This window comes from Balaenoptera physalus, assembly GCF_965194825.1.
Source record: "Balaenoptera physalus genome assembly, chromosome: 1".
NCBI lineage: Eukaryota > Metazoa > Chordata > Mammalia > Artiodactyla > Balaenopteridae > Balaenoptera > Balaenoptera physalus.
This window is the reverse complement of record NC_138882.1, coordinates 188,820,086-188,840,977: the sequence shown is the minus strand read 5'-3', so window position 1 is coordinate 188,840,977 and position 20,892 is coordinate 188,820,086. Positions and strand designations below refer to the sequence as shown.

General features: G+C 39.4%; 1 protein-coding gene across 5 annotated transcripts; it reads right to left on the bottom strand.

Annotated features, from left to right (window-relative positions):
- Nucleotides 1-600: 600 nt before the first annotated feature.
- LZIC (leucine zipper and CTNNBIP1 domain containing) lies at nt 601-20,739 on the bottom strand. Of its 5 annotated transcripts, none has more exons than XM_082461494.1 (7): nt 20,600-20,739; nt 16,838-16,946; nt 15,644-15,779; nt 15,211-15,309; nt 13,441-13,536; nt 13,185-13,266; nt 601-939 (listed from the first exon to the last, which is right to left on the bottom strand). In XM_082461494.1, exons 2-7 carry the CDS (start codon nt 16,936-16,938, stop codon nt 905-907), a joined length of 549 nt encoding a protein of 182 aa, XP_082317620.1. In that variant the 5' UTR covers nt 16,939-16,946; nt 20,600-20,739; the 3' UTR covers nt 601-904. The 5 variants fall into 5 exon arrangements, with proteins under 5 accessions (XP_082317620.1, XP_082317621.1, XP_082317618.1 ...); XM_082461495.1 differs by lacking the exon at nt 601-939 and adding an exon at nt 4,455-4,661; XM_082461492.1 differs by lacking the exon at nt 601-939 and adding an exon at nt 12,280-12,687.
- Nucleotides 20,740-20,892: the final 153 nt, after the last annotated feature.

The window sequence follows — 20,892 nt, the reverse complement described above, 5'->3', positions numbered from 1 at the left end:
AAAGACTTTGTACTGAATAAAGAAGAGATTTTTTTTTAGTAAAGAAAAAATAAGAACCAATTCTTTTTGTGTTTTGAAAACCAAATTTTAAACACTAATAACTTCCAATAATATAGAAAGTTCAAAAAATTGTCTTTTGCATCGGTCCCTATGTTTGTCATCCTGTTTACACGTGATACAACTCTAACTTCTCTGAGGATAGACAGCGACGCGGAGGCTAAGCGCGCAGCAGACAAAGCATGCCGCGGTCGTGTGCCATTCTCCTCTTTCGCCTTGGCAAGTGACTTGTCATTTAAGTTTACTTTGGAGATAATAAGGAATTATTAAACACAATGATGAAAGCATTTTGTAGAGCAGTGGATATACATATTTTGTGTCATGAGTGGGGTATGTGCAGCTTTGAACATCTGGCTCACCACCAACCTGTCCCTAGACTGTTGGTTTCTGCAGCATCTGATACGTACATGCTCCCTACATCACGGAACCTTGTTTGTACTGTGCTTGGGAACAATATAAAGAAATAATTATTCATTTCTTTGGCTGAGTGTTTTGACAGACCAACATGTCTTTTTTTTTTTTTTTAATTTATTTTTGGCTGCGTTGGGTCTTCATTGCTACGTGCAGGCTTTCTCTAGTTGCAGCGAGCGGGGGCTACTCTTCATTGCGGTGTGCGGGCTTCTCATTGCGGTGGCTTGTCTCATTGCGGAGCACAGGCTCTAGGCGCGTGGGCTTCAGGAGTTGTGGCTCGCAGGCTCTAGAGTGCAGGCTCAGTAGTTGTGGCGCACGGGCTTAGTTGTTCCGCAGCATGTGGGATCTTCCCAGACCAGGGCTCGAACCCTGTGTCCCCTGCCTTGGCAGGCGGCTTCTTAACCACTGTGCTACCAGTGAAGCCTGACCAACATGCCTAATAAGTGTACTTTGTGAGCCTCAAATGTTCACCTAGTAAAGACAAACCAACATAAGGCCTCAATTTAGATCCAAATGTTCAGCCTATTAGCCTTTAAGCACAGTAGTCTGTTTATCACCTTTTTTTTCCCGGCTGGTTATCGTCTAATTAAGCATAAAAAATTACCATCCCTAAAAGCAAAGAGCCTCTACTCTCTGGGAATAAATGACAGAACAGCTATCTTTCCCCCCTGCACAAACCAATGCATTTCATATCTGTAGATATTGAAATGTTACCAGTGTATTTAGGTGAGACTGAAAAGACCATTCCTGACAAGCAATTCCTTCCTCACCCTACTGATGGACACACTGCCCACCAGCTTACTGTTGCTAACAAGTAGTGGGGCCTGTTATTATTAAATATTTGTAGCTTTGCTCCTACCCTTCACTGTGCTAAGAGTAGAAATTTTCAAACCTACCTGAGAGTATAAACCCTCCTGTTCCACATTTATATGTTTAGCTATTTGCTATTTGTAAGACTGAGGTCGAGCTTTGCAGTAATGTGACAGACACTTAGATTTTGCATTTTGGTCCAGCAGAGGTTGCTCAATCTAAATGAACTTTGTGGCTTTGTTTTCTGTACACACCGCTCCCCTCACTTTCTTCATTACTGTTCTTCTAGGAAATTACTTCCCATCAGCAGTACTTGCCCCCAGCTGGTTGTAAGTCAGATGGGGCTCTTTTTTTATAGTTAATAAACACTAAAGGCTGAGGGTAGCAAATCTACACCCTGGTGCCAGCTAATGAAGAGCCTCACATGAAAGCTTATGCAAAGGGGACAGGCATAGTGCAGATGTCCTGGGATCCCAGATTATCCACTATCCTCCCACACGCTGCATAACAGATACTAATGATTATTAATTATTTAAGCAAAGAACATGAGAGCCAACACAGGCGGCAAAAGGAAAAAAAAGAAGCTGCACTCTAGAATCCTCTGTTGAAATCATTTTAATTCACACAAGCTACAGAGCCAAGGGAAATAGACCAAGATACTTAACAGCTAAAGAATGTTTTAAAATCCTCTACCACTTTTTTCCCTTAAAAAAAAAAAAGGCAACTTAGGCTATATTTGTATACATTGCTGAAAAACTGGCATATGAAAATGAAATGGCTTCCACAGGCTGCCCTCTGTGACAGCACGTGCAGGCCAGGGAGTGACAGGAGGGGGCTCAGCCAGGTCTTCGTAGGCTCCAGTGAACCCTGAGGTTGTGAGTCCCAAGTCTCCCCTCGAGATGCATCTTTCTTGCTCATACACACTAAGGGCACTGGAAGTCTAACGCTTGAAGCTCCATCCACCTTGATTTTCTTTTCTTTGTGCTTTGTACTAAAACCTTTGTGAGATTTTTCGCTTCAAATTTCAAACGTCGTGTCATTCCTGGTAGGTTTTACTTTTTCTTTGTATATATCAGGATACCTAGAACGGTTTCTTCCTATTACATAAGCTGTGACACTATTTTAAAAAGTTAAGTGCTCAAAAGAGGCACAGTTTGATCTTATTTTTAAATTCTTAGACAATCTCCACTTGTTTGAAACTAATTGGTAGTTCTACAGTGCAACCTTTCCAAATTGTCAATCCCCTGGCAGCTAACGACATTTCCTCTTACAATCGGAGTTTTCATTTCTAATTCAGTAACATTTAGAGATCTAACGCTCATTATTACTGTAACTAACCTGGCTCTGTGACTAACAAGAGACTGTGTTTTCTTTGCAGGTGTCTTTTTCTGACCTTGTTCCAATATTCACACTACCTTCCTCTAAGTTCTTACGGGACCTTTCATTTGAACTGATTCAGAACTTCATCAACGTTTCACACGTGAACTATTACGTATCCCCTGGCTTTTGTTCAAGCATAGTCTCTTTAACCAATCGCATGTCACTGTGCTAGGCAGGGGATAAAGCAGCAAATCAGACACATATTGTCCTTGCCCTCATGATGGATAAGACATACACCAATGAATTATACACCTGAATAATTCATTGCAATTATAGTTAAGTGCTAAAAGCTGAAACACAATGGGCTCTGAGACCATATAATTGGGAACCTAACCTTGCATTAGAGTCAGGGAGAGTTTCCCTGGGAAAGTAATATTTAAGCTCACACTTAAGGTATAAGTAGGTGTTAACTAAGCAAAGAGTGGGGAGAAGAGGATAGCACACAGTGGGACCAGCCCATAAAAGGGCCACGAAGAAGAAAGAGAGGATGGTGAGATCAAACTATGGAGAGAGAAGGCTGGGTGGCTCGAGTGCAGAGTGATGGGGAAAGAGGTCAGGCCCCTATCATACAGGACTTCATAGGTCATGCTAAGCATTCAGTATTTATCCCCAAAAGTAATGAGAACCACCAAAAGGTTTAAACAAGGATATGACATCGTTGGATTTGTATTTAAATAGATGACTATGGCTTTTGCAAGGAGAATGGACTAAAGTGGGATAAGAACGGCGTACTAGCAAGTGATTGCTGCATAAAAAAACCACCTCGAAACTCAGTGGCTTAACAAGCATTTGTGGTTTTTGTTCAGGGGCCTGCAAATTGCCTGGTGTGGGTATACTTCAGGCTGTGGGTTGACTGTGACTCTGTTGGGTTAGGCCGGGATCAACAGGGTTTAGCTGTACATTGGGATTAAGTCTGCTCCATGTGTCCTCATTCTCCTTGAACCAGAGGCCACGAAGGGCACGTTCCTCTTATGATGAATGGCAGAAGAGCAAGAGCGCCGAGACAAACTGTGGAAGCACACTGAAGACCCCTCCAGGAATCATATCCATAAACATCCCATTTGTCAAATCCAGTCTAATTGCCAGGCCCAAGACAGCGGGATAAGGAAGTATATTCCACCTCAAGGCAGGAAGGTCTGAATAAATAATTGTTGAGTAACACTCCAATATATCACAGCAGCTATCATCGAGGCATATTCCATTCTTGATGGAGAATAAATACATGGTAGAGTCTGTTGCTTTCTTCGTCCTAATCCATCTTGCTTTAGCCCCCAAACAGTTGCTTTAATTTTCCCAAAGCCTTTACCGGATAGAATATAAAACTGTATAATATTATCAGCTTAGAATTATCAGCTTAGAATGGCACAGTAGGCATTCAATTTATGATGGAGGAGTCTGGCACAGTGCTATGTACTCTCATCAATTTTTAGATTTAATTTATTGTTTTGGGGGGTGGGGGTTTTTGCATTTTTTTTTCTTTTCTTTTTTTAAAAATTTATTATTTGGGAGGAAAACAAATCTGTTTTCCCCCCAAAGTCCTGATTTATCTCACATTCTTGGGCTTAGCTTTAACTGGGATTCATTCTTTTCTTCCATTCTTGCAGTTAGGAATGCATTCACAGCCATAGTCCTGGGTCTTTAATAAGAAGCTAGTCTTGCTGTGGACATCAATATTTTTGGTGGGGTGTGAGGCTGAGGGGAGAGTTCATGTAACTTGGAAGCAGCCCTGGGGAGTGAAAGTGAACTATTTTTAGCTGAATTCGAGTGGAGGCAATGCACTTGAAGAATCCAAAGGCTTTAGCAATATCTTAGATTGACTTTAGTGAGTAGTTAGACTGAAATAGCTACAGGCTCCAGGGGGCAGACCAAACCTACTGAGAACCTCTCCTGGGAGATAAAAAGGCGCTCCTATAGCTCACGTCATGAAGTAGCGTCAGCCTCTTCCATGCCCCCAGCACGGTGCTCAGCATGGCAGCATTTCTGCTCATCTTACTAATTGGTGGCTAAGTACAGACAGAACAGAAAGGGACACTTATTTTACTATTAAGTAGAAAAGCTTTCTCAGGAAAGCAGAAGACATGCTCACAGAGAAGAGGAGGCAGGGAGTCCTTACGCAAGCACACAGGTGACACTTGTGACTTTAAAACAACTTTGAGCAGGCAATTTCCATTGAATTTCTTTTCAGAGAAGACACATAGAAACAGCATGCTAAAGGGGCTGCAGTGTCTGCAAAAGATAAAGGGACTAGTTTTAATTTGCCTTCCATTTCTGCTGCTTAATGACACCCTGCTGAGACAGACTATAATATTAACACACAAATTCCCACAAACCCAATAACATCCTTTCACTAGGATGTCTTGGGTTATTCTAAGATCTCTGTAGCACAAGTTATGTCATTAAAGGAAATTTAAAAGTAAATTAATCTCACATCCAGGAAACGAAAAGACAGGAGAAACAGAATTGTAGGCTTTTCCCCACATTAGGTACTCCTAGTTAATATATTTTATGATCTTAATTTCCTGTTATTTCAAATATCTAGATATGAACACAAGCTTCCCTTTGTCAAACCAAACACAACGCCTCCATTTTATTTAGTATTCTTAAAATGTGTATTTTAAGATTTTAAATATTTTAATGAAAGTGGCATTATTTAATTTTATACAGTTCCTTAAACTGTAGTTTCAAAGCCATTTAACCATTTAATAACTATTCTTCACAAAATATCTACATGAATATTTGGAAGGTGACTTGACAAAATGAGGCCAAAATTAAGTATAAAAGAGTGGCACAATTAGGATTAGAAATGTAGTGACAGGGTTCAGGGGACACACCATCCCACGATATGGCACCTTGGCATATTGACTATTTTAAGCCGATGGAACTTGAGAAATGGCATGAGTAGTAAGGACTTTCGACCTTCCCTTGAAGCAGGTCATAAAACCCTCATGTGAGAGGTGCCCTCCCCAATACCTGGAAGGAAGGAACATCCTTACATTCGAAGAAGAGACAGAGAGGAATGGGAACAAATGGATCTGGCTGAGTTTCCCTCAGTTTCTTACACTTAGGTCACCTTTGTTCTATCTCATTTTCCCACAACTTTCCTCCCTTCATCAAATCTAGCATACAAGCACTCAGATTTAACAGTTTCTCTGGGTCTTCATTTCCTTATGAAGGTTCCCATGTCACATAACACTTACAGTAAATAAGTGTGTATGCTTTTCTCTTGTTAATCTGCCTCTGTTGTAGGGGTCCCAGTTAAGAACACAAAAAGAGGAAAGATATCTTTCCTCCTCTACAGGAGTATTCCCACTTTCTTTCCATTTAATAGTCTCCAAAATGACTTAATAATATAAATACAGATGACTCTTGAACAACATGGGTTTGCATGTGTGGGTCAATTCATACCCAGATTTCTTTCACTAAATACATACTACAGTACTACACAACTTGTGGTTGTTTGAATCCACGGATGTGGAACCACACATACCAAGGGCTGTCAAATTGTACGTGGATTTTCAACTGCACAGAGGGTGGGCACCCCCAACCCCCGTGTTGTTCAAGGGTCAACTGTATTTTAGTGAGATATGCATTTTACAATATTGATTTTATTTATTTTTTATTTTTTGGCCACTTTGCGTGGCTTGAAGGATCTTAGTTCCCCGACCAGAGACTGAACCCAGGCACACAGCAGTGAAAGCACCAAGTCCTAACCACTGGACTGCCAGGGAATTTCCTACAAGATTGATTTTAAAATGAGGTAAAAAATTATAGATGAAAGAGATCATTTAGATCAAATTGTACAGATCAGAATTATTTCCAAGTGTAATCTTCCTTATAATATGTGAATACACATCTGAAATAATGTTTCTAAGGATCCAGCTAACTATGATGGAGTGACAGATTTGGACGGAGGGGTAGGTCTATTTAAAACACAATTTTATCATTGTGAAATAAACCTCTTGGTGATGCAGCCGGATATCTAAACTTCTATTAACCATATAAACACTTAAGAGTCTTATTTTTTTAATAAAAGTACTCTATTCAATATCCATTTTAGAAAATTTAACCAAAAAGAGCCAAGTAATGTGTCTGGCGTATCTCAGCACTCAATAAATGCCTGATGAAAGAATAAATGACATCACAACCAGAAGAGGTAGCAGATAGAAGCTTTCCTTGCTTCCACATAGTAATTGCTGTTAAGATTTTTCTAAAACCTATTCTCTTCACTTTCAAGACCTAATCCCCACCAGGGAAAGTACATTTTGAGTTTTTCAAAGTAAAAGGGTCTAGTGTACACAATTTGTCCAGTGCCTTCATTGTAACAAAATTAACCTGGCACAATCAACCTCCCTCTCTGGCAAGAGCAGCACAGTGGGAGGTCGTAGAGTACTGTGGGAGCAGTCAGGCTCCCAGAAGAGAGGCACACACATGAATGAGCACACACTCACATCCCTCATTTCTGCTCCAGGCTCACAAGTTAAAGACAGAGTTCACATTTTCCTTCCTGAGAATGGAAAGTAGATTTAGGTATGTCTCATGTACTCTTTTATTTGGACTCTTGCTCATGGTATTTTCTCGCAGAGGAATAAACCACTCATAGTTCTGGAAGACAGGATGAAAAGAAATGCCACGAGGCTGAGGCTAAGGGGCTGAGATTTTGCCTGTTTGCTCAAAAATTACAAATGCTCCTCTCCTGAGTAAATATGAAACAAAATATTTAAGCAAATGAGTATAAGCTCAGAGGTCTTGTTTGTTTTGGTGGTTCAAACGCAATGGAAGTTTACTTCTTGCTTCTATGAGTTTAAAGTGGACTTTCCTGATTGGTGGGTGACTCTCTTCCAAGTATTGATATAGGGTGCCAGATTTATTGCCTCCTACAGGCTGCTATCTTTTTTCTTAAATTTTATTTATTTTTATTGAAGTATAGTTATTTACAAGCTCAGAGCTTTAAAAACCAAATCTAAGGTATAATTTACCAAGACCTAGAATAAACTTGATGTAAAATTTGAGGCGCTAACAAAGTTAAAAAAAAAATTTTTTTTAAGGGACTTCCATGGTGGTCCAGTGGTTAGGACTCGGCACTTCCACTGCAGGGGGGCACGGGTTTGATTCCTGGACGGGGAACTAAGATCCTGCATGCCGAGTGGCGTGGCCAAAAAAAATAATTTTTTTTTAAAGATGAAGTAATAAACACCACATTTTCTAAGAACATGGTCAACCATAGGATTAAGACAATCACTTACAACCTAATCCAGGCCAAATATTTACTTTTACCTAAGTTACCTATTTTTTTTATTATCATCGAGGGTCACTGCCTCAGTTTTCAACTTGGCCTGGTTTACGAGTATTGCAGGAATAAGGCCAGGCCTAAAAGAATCAGGTTTTCATACAAGCCAAAAAAATCACTGAACTCTTATTATAAGAAAAGCTCCATGTATATATATGACAATTTAGCAGCAACAAAAAAATAGTACTTGAACTACTAAGACATTTTAGAGTGAACAGACATAATTACGATAACAAACTCTTAAACCATGTATTGAAATTATGACTGAAACACAAAATCAGAGGTTCTTGTGGGAAGGCTTCAGAAGTTGTCACAGTTGCCAGAAGCTGAGGGCAGAGGACCTGTAACTGATGCATAATCTTAGAAAGGACTCTTACTAGCATTACCTTCCTTTTTTCTTTAATTAATTAATTTTTGGCTGCGTTGGGTCTCCGTTGCTGTGCACAGGCTTTCTCTAGTTGCAGCAAGCGGGGGCTACTCTTCTTTGTGGTGTGCGGGCTTCCCATTGCAGTGGCTTCTCTTGTTGCGGAGCACAGGCTCTAAGCACGCGGGCTTCAGTAGTTGTGGCACGTGGGCTCAGTAGTTGTGGCTCGCGGGCTCTAGAGCGCAGGCTCAGTAGTTGTGGCACGTGGGCTTAGTTGCTCTGCAGCATGTGGGATCTTCCTGGACCAGGGCTCGAACCCGTGTCCCCTGCAGACTTAACCACTGAGCCACCAGGGAAGTCCCTGTCTTCCTCTTTCTTAACTCAAAAGAAAATTGGTGGCTCTCTTTGACCTCCTTTATAGAAAATATTTTTTACTTGTTTATTTTTAATTGTAGTCCATTGTCTGAGGCTGTAAGGAATGTGATGCTCTCAGAGGAAAACAACCAAGTGTTAGGAAGCTACCAACTGACAGCCTCAAACCGCTCAACTTTCCTGGTCCTCTGCTTGGAACAGCATGGACTTTGCATTGTAAGCTCTTAAGAACGTCAGTAACCCCTTGTGTCTGAGGTCCTTTCAGCATTACAGTCTTTCCACCTTGCTATTAGTGTGAGCAGGGAGAAGGGCTTCCAAAAAGAAAATGAGTGAGGATGTCAAAAGGCCATATTCTAGGGTGATATCTAGTAGAGCCATATTTCTAACCTGCTTTTTGCAACTTAATGAAAATATTAAGTACTAGTTTCCCCAGTTTCTAAATCTTTTTAATTCCAGGGCCACACAGACTGGAAGCAATTACAGCTTGTTCACGGGGGGTCTGTGGGAATGCTGACAGTTTTAATTTACATATTAATGCTGAAAAACAATTTGAGAGGCAAAGAAGAGTATTCTTTGGTCTTAGTAATGAAAAGACAAGAAAAAAAAAGTGGACAGGAAAGTGATTGAAAAGCTCTAGGCAAAATGGTCTGGGTTTATTTTTCCTGTAATAATTTCAAACTATCCACCAGTCACTGTAATAAGATACTATTCCAATGGTGGATTTGCACAGTCTTTTATTTTGCCTAAGATGACCATTCTTTGGCTGAGTGTCTTCAATAAAAGGCCTATCGACCAAAGTTAACAACCCATCTGTCCCAACTCCAACTTGTTCCTGGGAACAACTCATTCTATTGCTTGATTTCTTCCTCTACCTAACTTAACACTCACAGGATAAAAACAAAGCAAAACACTGAAAGAGAAATTGTTTTAAATTATTAGATTTCATTAAACAGCCAGGTTGGACACTGGATCATTGGAATTTATTTCTGCGGCAAACCCCAGTTCTTTGAAAAATGCAGGAATTCTTTTCATTAAAATATTAGCTTGACCCAAGGATGTCAAAAAGCTGCCTTAGCATTAGTTATTGCAGTTTGAGACCTCCCAAGACGTCTAAAAAACTAGAAGATTAAATATAGCAAAATATGAACATAAACATAGTTTACAAGTCATTTAATAACTATAGTTGTATAGACTTTTCAAATTATTTTTCTAAATTACCAAATTTGTGAAAAATATATCATATGGCCCTTGAAAAAACTATTAAATGGTGGATTACCTCCAATGTAAAGCTTTCTACATTAAGAAAGAGAGGGGAATGCATGGCAATCCTATGTCATAGTTAGCTCCTATGATCCCCACTGAACAGATGAGGAAAATGAGGCTCAAAAATATTGTCACCAGGGCTTCCCTGCTGGCGCAGTGGTTGAGAGTCTGCCTGCCGGTGCAGGGGACACGGGTTCGAGCCCTGGTCTGGGAGGATCCCACATGCCGCGGAGCAACTAGGCCCGTGAGCCACAACTGCTGAGCCTGCGCGTCTGGAGCCTGTGCCCCGCAACAAGAGAGGCCGCGATAGTGAGAGGCCCGCGCACCGCGATGAGGAGTGGCCCCCCGTTTGCCGCAACTGGAGAGGGCCCTTGCGCAGAAACGGGGACCCAACGCAGCCAAAAATAAATTAATAAATTAATAAATTTTTTTAAAAAACTTTAAAAATAGATGTTAAAATTAAGTAATTTAAAATATATATATATTGTCACCTACCAAAGGTCACACGGCCATGACTGACAGTGTCTTGCTAGGCACTGCAAACTTTGAAACGAAGGTTAATGTTAAATTAAGTACTAGTCATCACTTACAAAATGAATATATTAATGTGATTAATGATAAAATATTTCACTGAGGTTAGTCTTACAGAAAGTTTAAGGGAAACCAAAGTTAAGGACTCCAGATTCATTTAGGCCTCTTTCAAATATAAAATATTCTTAATTTTCCTTGTCTTACTACTACTGGAAGGGAATCTTGCTACGAATTAAAACAAAACAAAACAAAACCCAAACAGCAATTCTGTTCCTAGGTATATACCCAAAAGAATTGAAAAGGGGTATTTATACAAATACTTAGGCACAAACGTTCATAACGGCAGCACTATTCACAATAGCCAAAAAGTGGAAAAAACCCAAATGTTCATCAAGAGATAAATGGATAAACGCCAAGTGGTATCCATGCAAGGGAATATTTTCAGCCATTAAAATGAACGAAGTACTGATACACACTACAATGTGGATTAAACTAAAAAGTATTACACCAAGTGAAAGAAGCCAGACACAAGAGGTCACATACTATATGATTCCATTTATATGAAATGTCCTGATAGGTAAATCCATAGAGACAGAGAGTAGATTAGTGGTTGCTAGAGGACTGGAAGGAGGAGGGAATGACTGCTTAAGAAGTATGGGGTCTCCTTTGGGGGGGATGAAAATGTTTTGCAACTAGATAGTGGTGGTCATTGCACAACACTGTGAATGTACTGAATGCCACTGAATTGCACACTTTAAAATGATGAATTTTAAATGGTCATGTGAATTTCACTTTGGTTAAAAAAAACACACAGAATAATGAAATAATGGCGATTGACCATAAAGCCCTAGATGAATAACAGGTAATTTGCTTTTTCTTAGTTTGTCACAATTTTATGAGTTTGTGACCGTCATAAACCAATATATAAAAAATTACCCATTAAAAGTTCCAAGTAAGGCATTAATGTAGCTGAGGTCCCCTAATTTGTCCAGTTGGCAGAGCACCTAGTAGAGTTTACAGTACACAAGAAGCTTTAAAAATGTTTTTAATTTGTATAAAGTCTAAAGAAAAAGAATATTGAAAAAAATATGAAAGAATATAAAGTGGCCAGAGCCTAGGAAATAAGCTGACGTACATGCATATGGGAAAAATCTATATATCTGAGCATGCAGAGAGATGTAAACACTCAGGAGAGAAACCGGTTTCTTCTCATAACTTATTTTGTGTTTCTCCCAAAACTGAAGAGTAAATAGTAGTTTACAGTCACCACCCACTGGGTTTCAGCAAAGAGGTCACACACAGGGAGGGCCTCAAGCTGCCACTTCCAATTGCTTCCCTGGTGAAACAACGCAGGAGGTTAAGTTACTTCAGGAGACTCTCAACAGGGCTCCCATTGTTCCAAGCTCAAAACTCAGAGATACAATGAGCACCATTCATACTGAGAGCTTACGGGCTGGGGAATGGTCCCTCAGTGACAACTTTTTTTGGGACATTGAATTTTCATAAACACGGACTTGCACCGATATGTGTGAATTATTTTTTAAAAGCAGCACAAAATAAAGAAATAAAACTCAATGGACACTAAACTGACAGGACACCTAAGTCTTATCCCCAGCTCTGTCTCTAATGTGACTTTAAGAAAGTCACTTGCTCTTTCTGAGCCTTACTTTCCTTGTTTGTAAAATGAAAATGATTCTAAGATCACTTAGAACTCTAAAGTTCTGTGAACACATATGAGGTCTGTTGATGTTGCTACATTATTTACTCCAACAAGTGGGGATAAATTATAAACAGAGAAGAATCGTCAGTTCGCATCTTTTCATTTACTACCAGCACTTAAAAACAAGGAGGCTCAATAAAGACAGGCAGAGACACTATTTTGTTTTCTCTTAAACAGACAAACCATAATGAATAAGGTCCAGTGAGCCCCTCCATCCCAACAAGTCCAGGATCACGGAAGTGGGTATCCCTACACAAAGCACAATGATGAAGGGCATAAACAAAAGCCTTAAGTATGTTTTTTTGTCACCTTTTCTTAGGTTATTAATACATTTCATGAATCTCTTGACTTCTTTGCCATGACTCAAAATCCCCGGAAGAAAAATGCCATTTACAACAAGAATGCGATCAATGTCCCAAGTTTTCACACCATGTCATTTTTTTGTTTTTTCAACCTCAAAACTTGCCAAAGCAAGAACTTTGTCGCCAGAGCCTAAGGAGAAAGACACATAATAAACAGAAATGTCATTTCAAATGCATTTATAGTTCCAGGTAAAGAGAGGAAAATCTATCACATAGATGATAAAACAGAAAATGAAACGAGCTTTTATTATCAGCGCATTATCCCTGACCCTCCCCACTGCCACGACAGTTTCCTTCCCTGCACAAACAACTCAGCCACGCAGGGCAATTTACTGGTTACAAATACTTACTTTAATTCAGGTATGAAATAGAACATGTAACATTTTAGTTTACTTTTATATTTACATTTAGCTGACAAATATTTTTAAAGCATTAGGCTATATTAACTTGATTATTTTTAATTAAATAGTATTGCAAAACAAACCCATTAAAAAGAGGTTTATAAAGAAAACAATTCTGGTTTCACCTCTAAACTCAAGAAAAGGCCATCATTTTATCTCACCCGTGCCATCTGTCAATCTAGAGCAGTAATTCATGTCCAGCTTTCAGAAATACGAGGGTACTCACCAAGGTCTGTAGAGACTTTCTCAAACTGGCTGAGTATAGCACCTGCGTTTGCTGACAAGAAGGCCTCGTCATCTGCAGTCAGCTAAATGAACAGAACAAAGCCCAAAGGACTGAGTTCAAATGTGAACAAAGTGGCTCTAGGAATCACTGTTAAGAATGTCTTAGGACCACAAACTAAATCACAGATCAAGAAGTTCTATACCAAATACTTCCCACTTTTTCTTTATACCTAATATATTAAATTAAATACAAGTACCTTCTCTCCAAGTTTCCTGAGAGCTGTTAGTATCTCCACTTTCTGCTGAGTATACAGGTCTCTTTCCAGCTTTCCTACCATGAGATCTCTATCCATCTGTAATAGATGAATGTAAAGCATATGGTATTTAAGTTAAAAGCATTCTTTGCATAAAATCAAGCTTTTCAGATGTACTTTTTTAAGAAAAGGTCCTCTACCAATTAATATTATAAAGAACTATAGAAACAACTCAAGGCAAACATGACAGAAATGTTATTACACAGTTCTAATAAATCTTGATACTAATCATAACCATTGTCTTAGTTATAAACTCTACTGAGGAATTAGTAGGTCAATAGCTTCTTTAAAGAGGAGCTATCCTCTAAGAACTCTATTTCATTAAACTGAAGTGTGGTCTAAAGGCCTGAATGAGACAACTGGTAACAGATCTCCTGGACCTTTGGTTAAATATCACCTCTACCACCAGAAACATTGATAGCATGTACTATGCTTTGGTACTCTTCTATGTGCTTTACACATTTTACTCCATTTAAACCTCATAACAACCATAAGAGGTAGGGACTATCATTATTGCCTTTTTACAAATGGGGAAACAGGCACAAAAAGAGGTTGAAGAAGGACTTCCCTGGTGGTCCAGTAGTAAAGAATCCGCCTTCCAATGCAGGGGACGCGGGTTCGATCCCTGGTCGGGGAACTAAGATCCCACATGCCGCGTGGTGCGGCCGAAGAAAGAAAAAAGAAAAAAGAAGAAGAAGAAAAAAAAGAGGTTGAAGAAAATAACTCCCCCAACATCACATACGTCCATAGTAGAACAGGGGTACAAATCCAGACTCCATGCTCTTAACCACTATGCTATTAAATTACCAATGGCTGCAAATAACTTATTAATGTCTTAACTATATTCAAGTCTATAAACAGACTTCCTCAAGTGTCAGGTTTATAAAGATGTTTGAAATTCTTAGATGGGAAAGGCCGCACATGCATAAAGCATGGCTGCTAATGAATGCTAGATGGGATTTCAAGTCAGAGCTCCAGAAATAAATAGTAAAACTTTGAATGTAGAGTCGTAGCACAAGCAGTCAGTAGCAATTTAAACTGCCATATGCTGGTTAAACCTCTACATTCGTTATCAACAACAACTGCTCAAAGGACTAATTTTGTCAGAAACCTAGTTGTGGGTTGTGGCTCTAAAGTCAACTGACCAGTTTTTTGAAATAGACTATTTTTTAGAGCAGTTTTAGGTTCACAGTAAATTGAGCAAATGCTACAGAGATTCCTCATACACCCCTTGTCCCCATTCATGCATAGTATTCCCATTATAAACATCCCCACCAGAGTGGTACATTTGTTCCAACTGATGAAACTACACTGACACATCATAATCACCCAAAGTCCATACTTTACATTAGGGTTCACTCTTTTTTTTTCTAATTTAATTTAATTAATTTATTTTTAAAAATCATTTATTTATTTATTTGGCTCCGCCGGGTCTTCGTTGCGGCGTGTGGGCTCTTTTAGTTGCGGCACGCAGGATCTAGTTCCCTGACCAGGGATCGAACCCGGGCCCCCTGCATTGGGAGCGCAGAGTATTAACCACTGGACCGCCAGGGAAGTCCCTAGGGTTCACTCTTGGTGTTGTACATTTTCAAATGACCAATTTTTAAACTTCAGAATAACATAAGCAATAACATGAGCAGAATAACATGAGCAAATTCTTGGGCTGAGAAAAGAAATACATACAGGGACTGGATCAATTTAAAGAAACTTTACCTCTGCTAACCTTGTCCGAAGCTGACCTGGTTGTTTCTTTGCAAACAATCTGATGACCTCTGGGGTTTTAAAGGCCTGGCTGATAGCTGCCTGGATAGCCTAGAAATACAAGAAGGTGAAAACTAACCAAAATAGTCCAACAAATCAGATATTACAATATTTGACTGATGGGTCTTCAGTTTTTAATAGGTCTTCTTTGTTCATCAAACAGTGTTACAACTTTAGTATCCATTTGCTATTTCTATGCATGTCACTGGAGTCAAATATGTAACTAGATGAAGATCTGGAAGCAAATGCTGTTTTATCCATAAGTAGACATTCCTCTAGAAGTTAAACCCCAAAAAAGGTACATTTTCTATCTTAAATATACTTACTGGAAAAAAACAACAACAAAAACCAAACTGTGTCACCAACGTAAGTAAATTATGCTTACCAGTTGCATTCCACTTAGTTCATCAACCAAAGTCATATTTCCAGACATAATTTTCTTTAGTGAATCATTAAATTCACTTAGTTGCTCCAGAGTTTCTTTTTTGGTTTCTTCATATTCATCTGTATCAAGTTCCTCTCTGAAGTACAATGAACATAATATAGAAAAATATAGAGTTCCAAGAGAAAAAAACAATCTTAGTATTTATACACTAAGACTTCAGATACGTATATATACAAAAAATATCCTGGGGAAAAAAGGCTGAAAGGAAATATCAAAATACTAATGATGGATGTGTTCACATATTAGTATGGGCGTTTTCCTGCAATTCTGACAATTAAACTTTCTTTTTTTTTTAAACCAAAATGAGACATACTTAAACCACATAATAACTTCCTTTTAAGCAGTCTCTGAATCAATGGTATAACCTTGGGCAAGATATTTAACTAGCCAAGTCTGTTTTTTTATCTATTGTATAAGCTGCAGATAACGATAGTACCTACTTTATAGGGTTGCTATGAGCATTAAATGAAATACGGAAAGTACTTGGCATATAATAGGTACTTAATAAATAGCTGTTATTATTACCATCATTATCGTTAATGGTGGGTAAAATTTTATGCACCTTGAAATACAACAGCAATGCAGTACTTGCCATCTGAGTACTCCAAACAAGCCATTTATTAAACATTAACTACAAAACAGCTCCCATTTATTGAGTGCCTGCTTTGGGCCAAGCACTGTGTTGTTCCCTTCATCTGCAATATTTACAATAATCTTTCAAGGTTGTTAAAAAGGCAATGAGCAGTCTTAGTCCTTTGAGCAGTCAAGGCTGAAGACACACCAGAAGTTCAAGCAGTACCTTCTCAGCTTGATACCAGGCAGGGCTACTTTAAATACTGAAGACAAGGTGGGTGTTATTATTTCCATTTCACACTCAAGGAAATGGAAACTTAAGGTGGTTAAATATTTAGCCCAAGTTCACACTCACTTTGTAATTAATCTAAATACTTTCATATCCCAGCCTTTTTAACTCCAAAGCCAGTACTGAGTTTATTTCTCCAGCAGACAAAGCACTGTGAAGAACACTACAGGGGAAACCAAAATCACACATGGGCCTGCACACATGGAGCTTATAATCTAGCTGCAGAAAAAAAAGCCATTTTACAGTATAGCAGCACACAATTATACTATTACCTGCATTCCTCCAGGTCCTGTAATTGCTGCATTAGTCTATCCAACTGTTCTTCTAAGTTCTGCTTTAATTTGCTTGTCTCTGTCTTTCCTCTGGAAGCCATTTTACTCTCTAAGTAGAACAATAAAGCAATTTAAAGTAGGCTATACTCAAAAAAAAAAAAAAAGTGGTGGGGACTTCCCTGGCGGTACAGTAGTTAAGACTCTGCGCTTACCCTGCAGGGGGCGCTGGTTCGATCCCTGGTCTAGGAACTAAGATCCCGCATGCTGTGTGGCACAGCCAAAAAAAAAAGTGGCTATACTCTTTCTGAGCTACAGGTGTGGGGAAGATAGCTGTGCAAAAAAAAGAAATCTCTATTTATATATAAAAGTTTAAACGCATATAGTAGTAACACCCCACAAAAATGCCTGGGAGTCTTCTTAATTGAATTGACAAATTAATTAGAAGTTTTAACTATTAGTCTATCTTACTTTAAACATATTTGATAGATGAAAATACAGATTTATAAAGAAACAGATCAGGCGTGACTCTGCTTTACAAGACTCATTTTGACATTCTTTTTCATTCTTAATAAGTACACTCCAGGACTCAGAATACTCCTAGTATTATCTTATTGGTCTTTATGTGCATTTACCTAATGACTTGTGGGCATGAACAACTTTTGATATGAATTTCTTCTTTGGAAATGTGCCCATTTTTCTACTGGATTATCTTTCTCTTACTGATTTATATAACATAGATATAAAATCTTTGCAATTATGTTGCAAATATTACCTCTTGTCTCCTGACTTTAAATTTTATTTATGGCATTTTTTGTTATGGTAAATTATTATTTTTAATGGCCAAACCTATCTTCTCCTCTATGTCTTCTTAGTTTTGTGTCCCATGAAAGCAGGCCCTGACCATCTCAAGATTTTTTAAAATATACTATTTTGTTTTTGTTTTTGGCTGCACTGCGGGGCTTGTGGGATCTTAGTTCCCTGACCAGGGATTGAACCCAGGCCCATGGCAGTGAGAGCGTCAAGTCCTAACCACTGGACTGCCAAGGAATTCCCAAAAATATACTATTTTTTTGTTAATGCTGTGAAGTAGGGATCTAACTTTTATTTTCTTTCAAATGGATAGCCAACTGCCCCAACACTGTTTACTAGTCAGTATTTATTGATGCTACCTTTAATTGAGACTCAATAAAAACAGACTCAAGTCTGTTTCATTGATAATATTCTGGTCCTAAGGCATTACTTTACTATTTTAATTATTATAGCTTTAGAGCTGGTGTATACTGATGACTGATAAGGAGTTGGCTCTATTATTGTTTTTTTTCCCCCAAATTCTTGACTATTCTTGTACATTCTCCCTTCTAGATGAATTTAAGAATCAATTTGACAAATTCCCCAAAAAAATTAAATTGAAAAAAATTTTAATTTTATTTATTTATTTATTTATTTTTGGCTTCATTGGGTCTTCGTTGTGCGCGGGCTTTCTCTAGTTGCGGCGAGCGGGGGCTACTCTTCGTTGTGGTGCGTGGGCTTCTCATTGCGGTGGCTTCTCTTGTTGTGGAGCATGGGCTCTAGGCACGCGGGCTTCAGTAGCTGTGGTGCACAGGCTTAGCCGCTCCGCAGCATGTGGGAGCTTCCCGGACCAGGGCTCGAACCCGTGTCCCCTGCATTGGCAGGCGAATTCTTAACCACTGTACCACCAGGTGAGTCCCTCAATTGAAATTTTGACAGGGGTTACATTAAAATTAATATGGAGAAAATCTGTATCCTTGAAATTTGAAACTTCCAATCAAGCAATGTATCTCTCCACTTATCAAAGCTTTCTTTTATGATCTCTAGTTTTAAAAAAGTATTATTTACAAAGGCTTTAAACATTGGATGTTCTTAGATATCTTGTATTTTTTGTTAATATCGGAAATAGGGTTTTTGTTATTACAATTTCTTTTTTAAAAAATAAATTTATTTATTTTTGGCTGTGTTGGGTCTTCGTTGCTGCGCACAGACTTTCTCTATTTGCGGAGAAGGGGGGCTACTCTTTGTTGGGCTTCCCAGACTTCTCATTGTGGTTGCTTCTCTTCGTTGCGGAGCACGGGCTTCAGTAGTTGTGGCTCGTGGACTCTAGAGCACAGGATCAGTAGCTGTGGCCCACAGGATTGGCTGCTCCGCGCCACGTGGGATCTTCTGGACCAGGGATCGAACTCGTGTCCCCTGCACTGGCAGGCAGGTTCTTAACCACTGTGCCACCAGGGAAATCCCTATCCACCATTTCTTACAGGCAAGACTCCAGTCTCCATGACCTTCCCTGAGTTCCAAAGGGCGGATTCCGAACATTTGCTAATCAAGGGAGGAGTAGCCAAGAAACCACCTGAGGCAAGATTAAAGGGACCAGAGAAGAAGCTCATCCTTCTTTTTTTTTTTTAAAGACTGGCTAGAACTGTGTTCCTGAGGTTGTTTTCTTTTTTTTTAATTTTTTTTTTTTTAAGTTGAATCTTTTTTTTTTTTTTTTTAATTTTATTTATTTATTTATTTATGGCTGTGTTGGGTCTTCGTTTCTGTGTGAGGGCTTTCTCTAGTTGCGGCAAGCGGGGGCCACTCTTCATCGCGGTGCGCGGGCCTCTCACTATCGCGGCCTCTCTTGTTGTGGAGCACAGGCTCCAGACGCGCAAGTTCAGCAATTGTGGCTCTCAGGGCCTAGTCGCTCCGCGGCATGTGGGATCTTCCCAGACCAGGGCTCGAACCCGTGTCCCCTGCATTGGCAGGCAGATTCTCAACCACTGCACCACCAGGGAAGCCTTTTTTAATTTTTAAAAATTTTTACTTATTTTTTTTTGGCTGCGTTGGGTCTTTGTTGCTGTGCACGGGCATACTCTAGTTGTGGCAAGCGGGGGCTACTCTTCATTGCGGTGCGTGGGCTTCTCATTGCGGTGGCTTCTCTTGTTGCGGAGCATGGGCTCTAGGCGTGCAGGCTCAGTAGTTGTGGTGCACAGGCTTGGTTGCTCCGCGCCATGTGCGATCTTCTGGACCAGGGATCGAACCTGTGTCCCCTGCATTGGCAGACGGATTCTTAGCCACTGCGCCACCAGGGAAGTCCTCATCCTTCTCTTTTGAGCCTGCATTTTCTTCTACCTATCAAGGCCAAGTCATCCATTCTTCAAGGTCAAGTTTCACCTTCTCCATAATGCCTTCCTTGGTTCCCTCCCAATCACTACATTGTGAGTTATTTAAGAGCAGGGATTTTACATTTTCTTTATACACCAGCGTCTAGCACAATGCTGGGCAGGTAGAAGGTACTGGATAAATAACTGGTAAATAAATAATGAGAATTGACTGCTTTTTCCACTGCATTCTACATCTTAGTCTCTATTTAACACTATGTCTGCCTTGAATTATATGTGATTTCATTATAGCTTGTTGTTTATTTGTCTGTCTTCCTCTCCAGACTGTAAACTGAGAGCAGAAAATGGGTCTGATTCTTTCTTAGCCTCTTCAAGCACTTAATACAGACTACATATTCGATAATTGAATGAACTGTATAAAGGCACAACGCACTGTAAGGAGGTAAAGCTATTCTAAATGAATTTCAGGGAAGATGAAGACGCTTTAAAAACCTCACTCTCATGCTACATTATTTGAGATTTATCCCAGAAAGATTAACTCGCGGGCACCACCTAGTATTCAATAAAGGTGGTGCACCTTTTACCGCAACTGCAAAACTACTCTCAAAAACTGTAATTTTTGAGAATTAAGGTACTCATTCATGCTCACCTGTCTCTTAGTCCTCTGAACTCTGCTCAGTGCTGACCGGTCTCAAATTGCATAAACCTCCAATTCTTGAAGTTCCAAGTTTCTTAAACTTGAGGAAAGCGGAACTGTTCATCAGGACTATAAGAGGCTCAAAGTTCAAACCACCTGGGGGTGGAGCTGGCTGGGAAAAGGGAAACCATTAACAAGTGGTTTTATTTACTATATATAAACGTATACCTAAAGCAGTCCCAATAACTGCCACTTGGGCAGCCTGCAACTGAAACACACCCTCTCTTTCTAGGACGACATCATAG

Coding starts and splice junctions, on each gene's coding strand:
- LZIC (XM_082461492.1), bottom strand. CDS start 16,938: ATGGCTTCCAGAGGAAAGACAGAGACAAGCAAATTAAAGCAGAACTTA. Junction 15,780..16,837: donor CAGGACCTGGAGGAATGCAG/GTAATAGTATAA, acceptor ATTGTACTTCAG/AGAGGAACTTGATACAGATG. Junction 13,537..15,210: donor TTCGGACAAGGTTAGCAGAG/GTAAAGTTTCTT, acceptor CATCTATTACAG/ATGGATAGAGATCTCATGGT.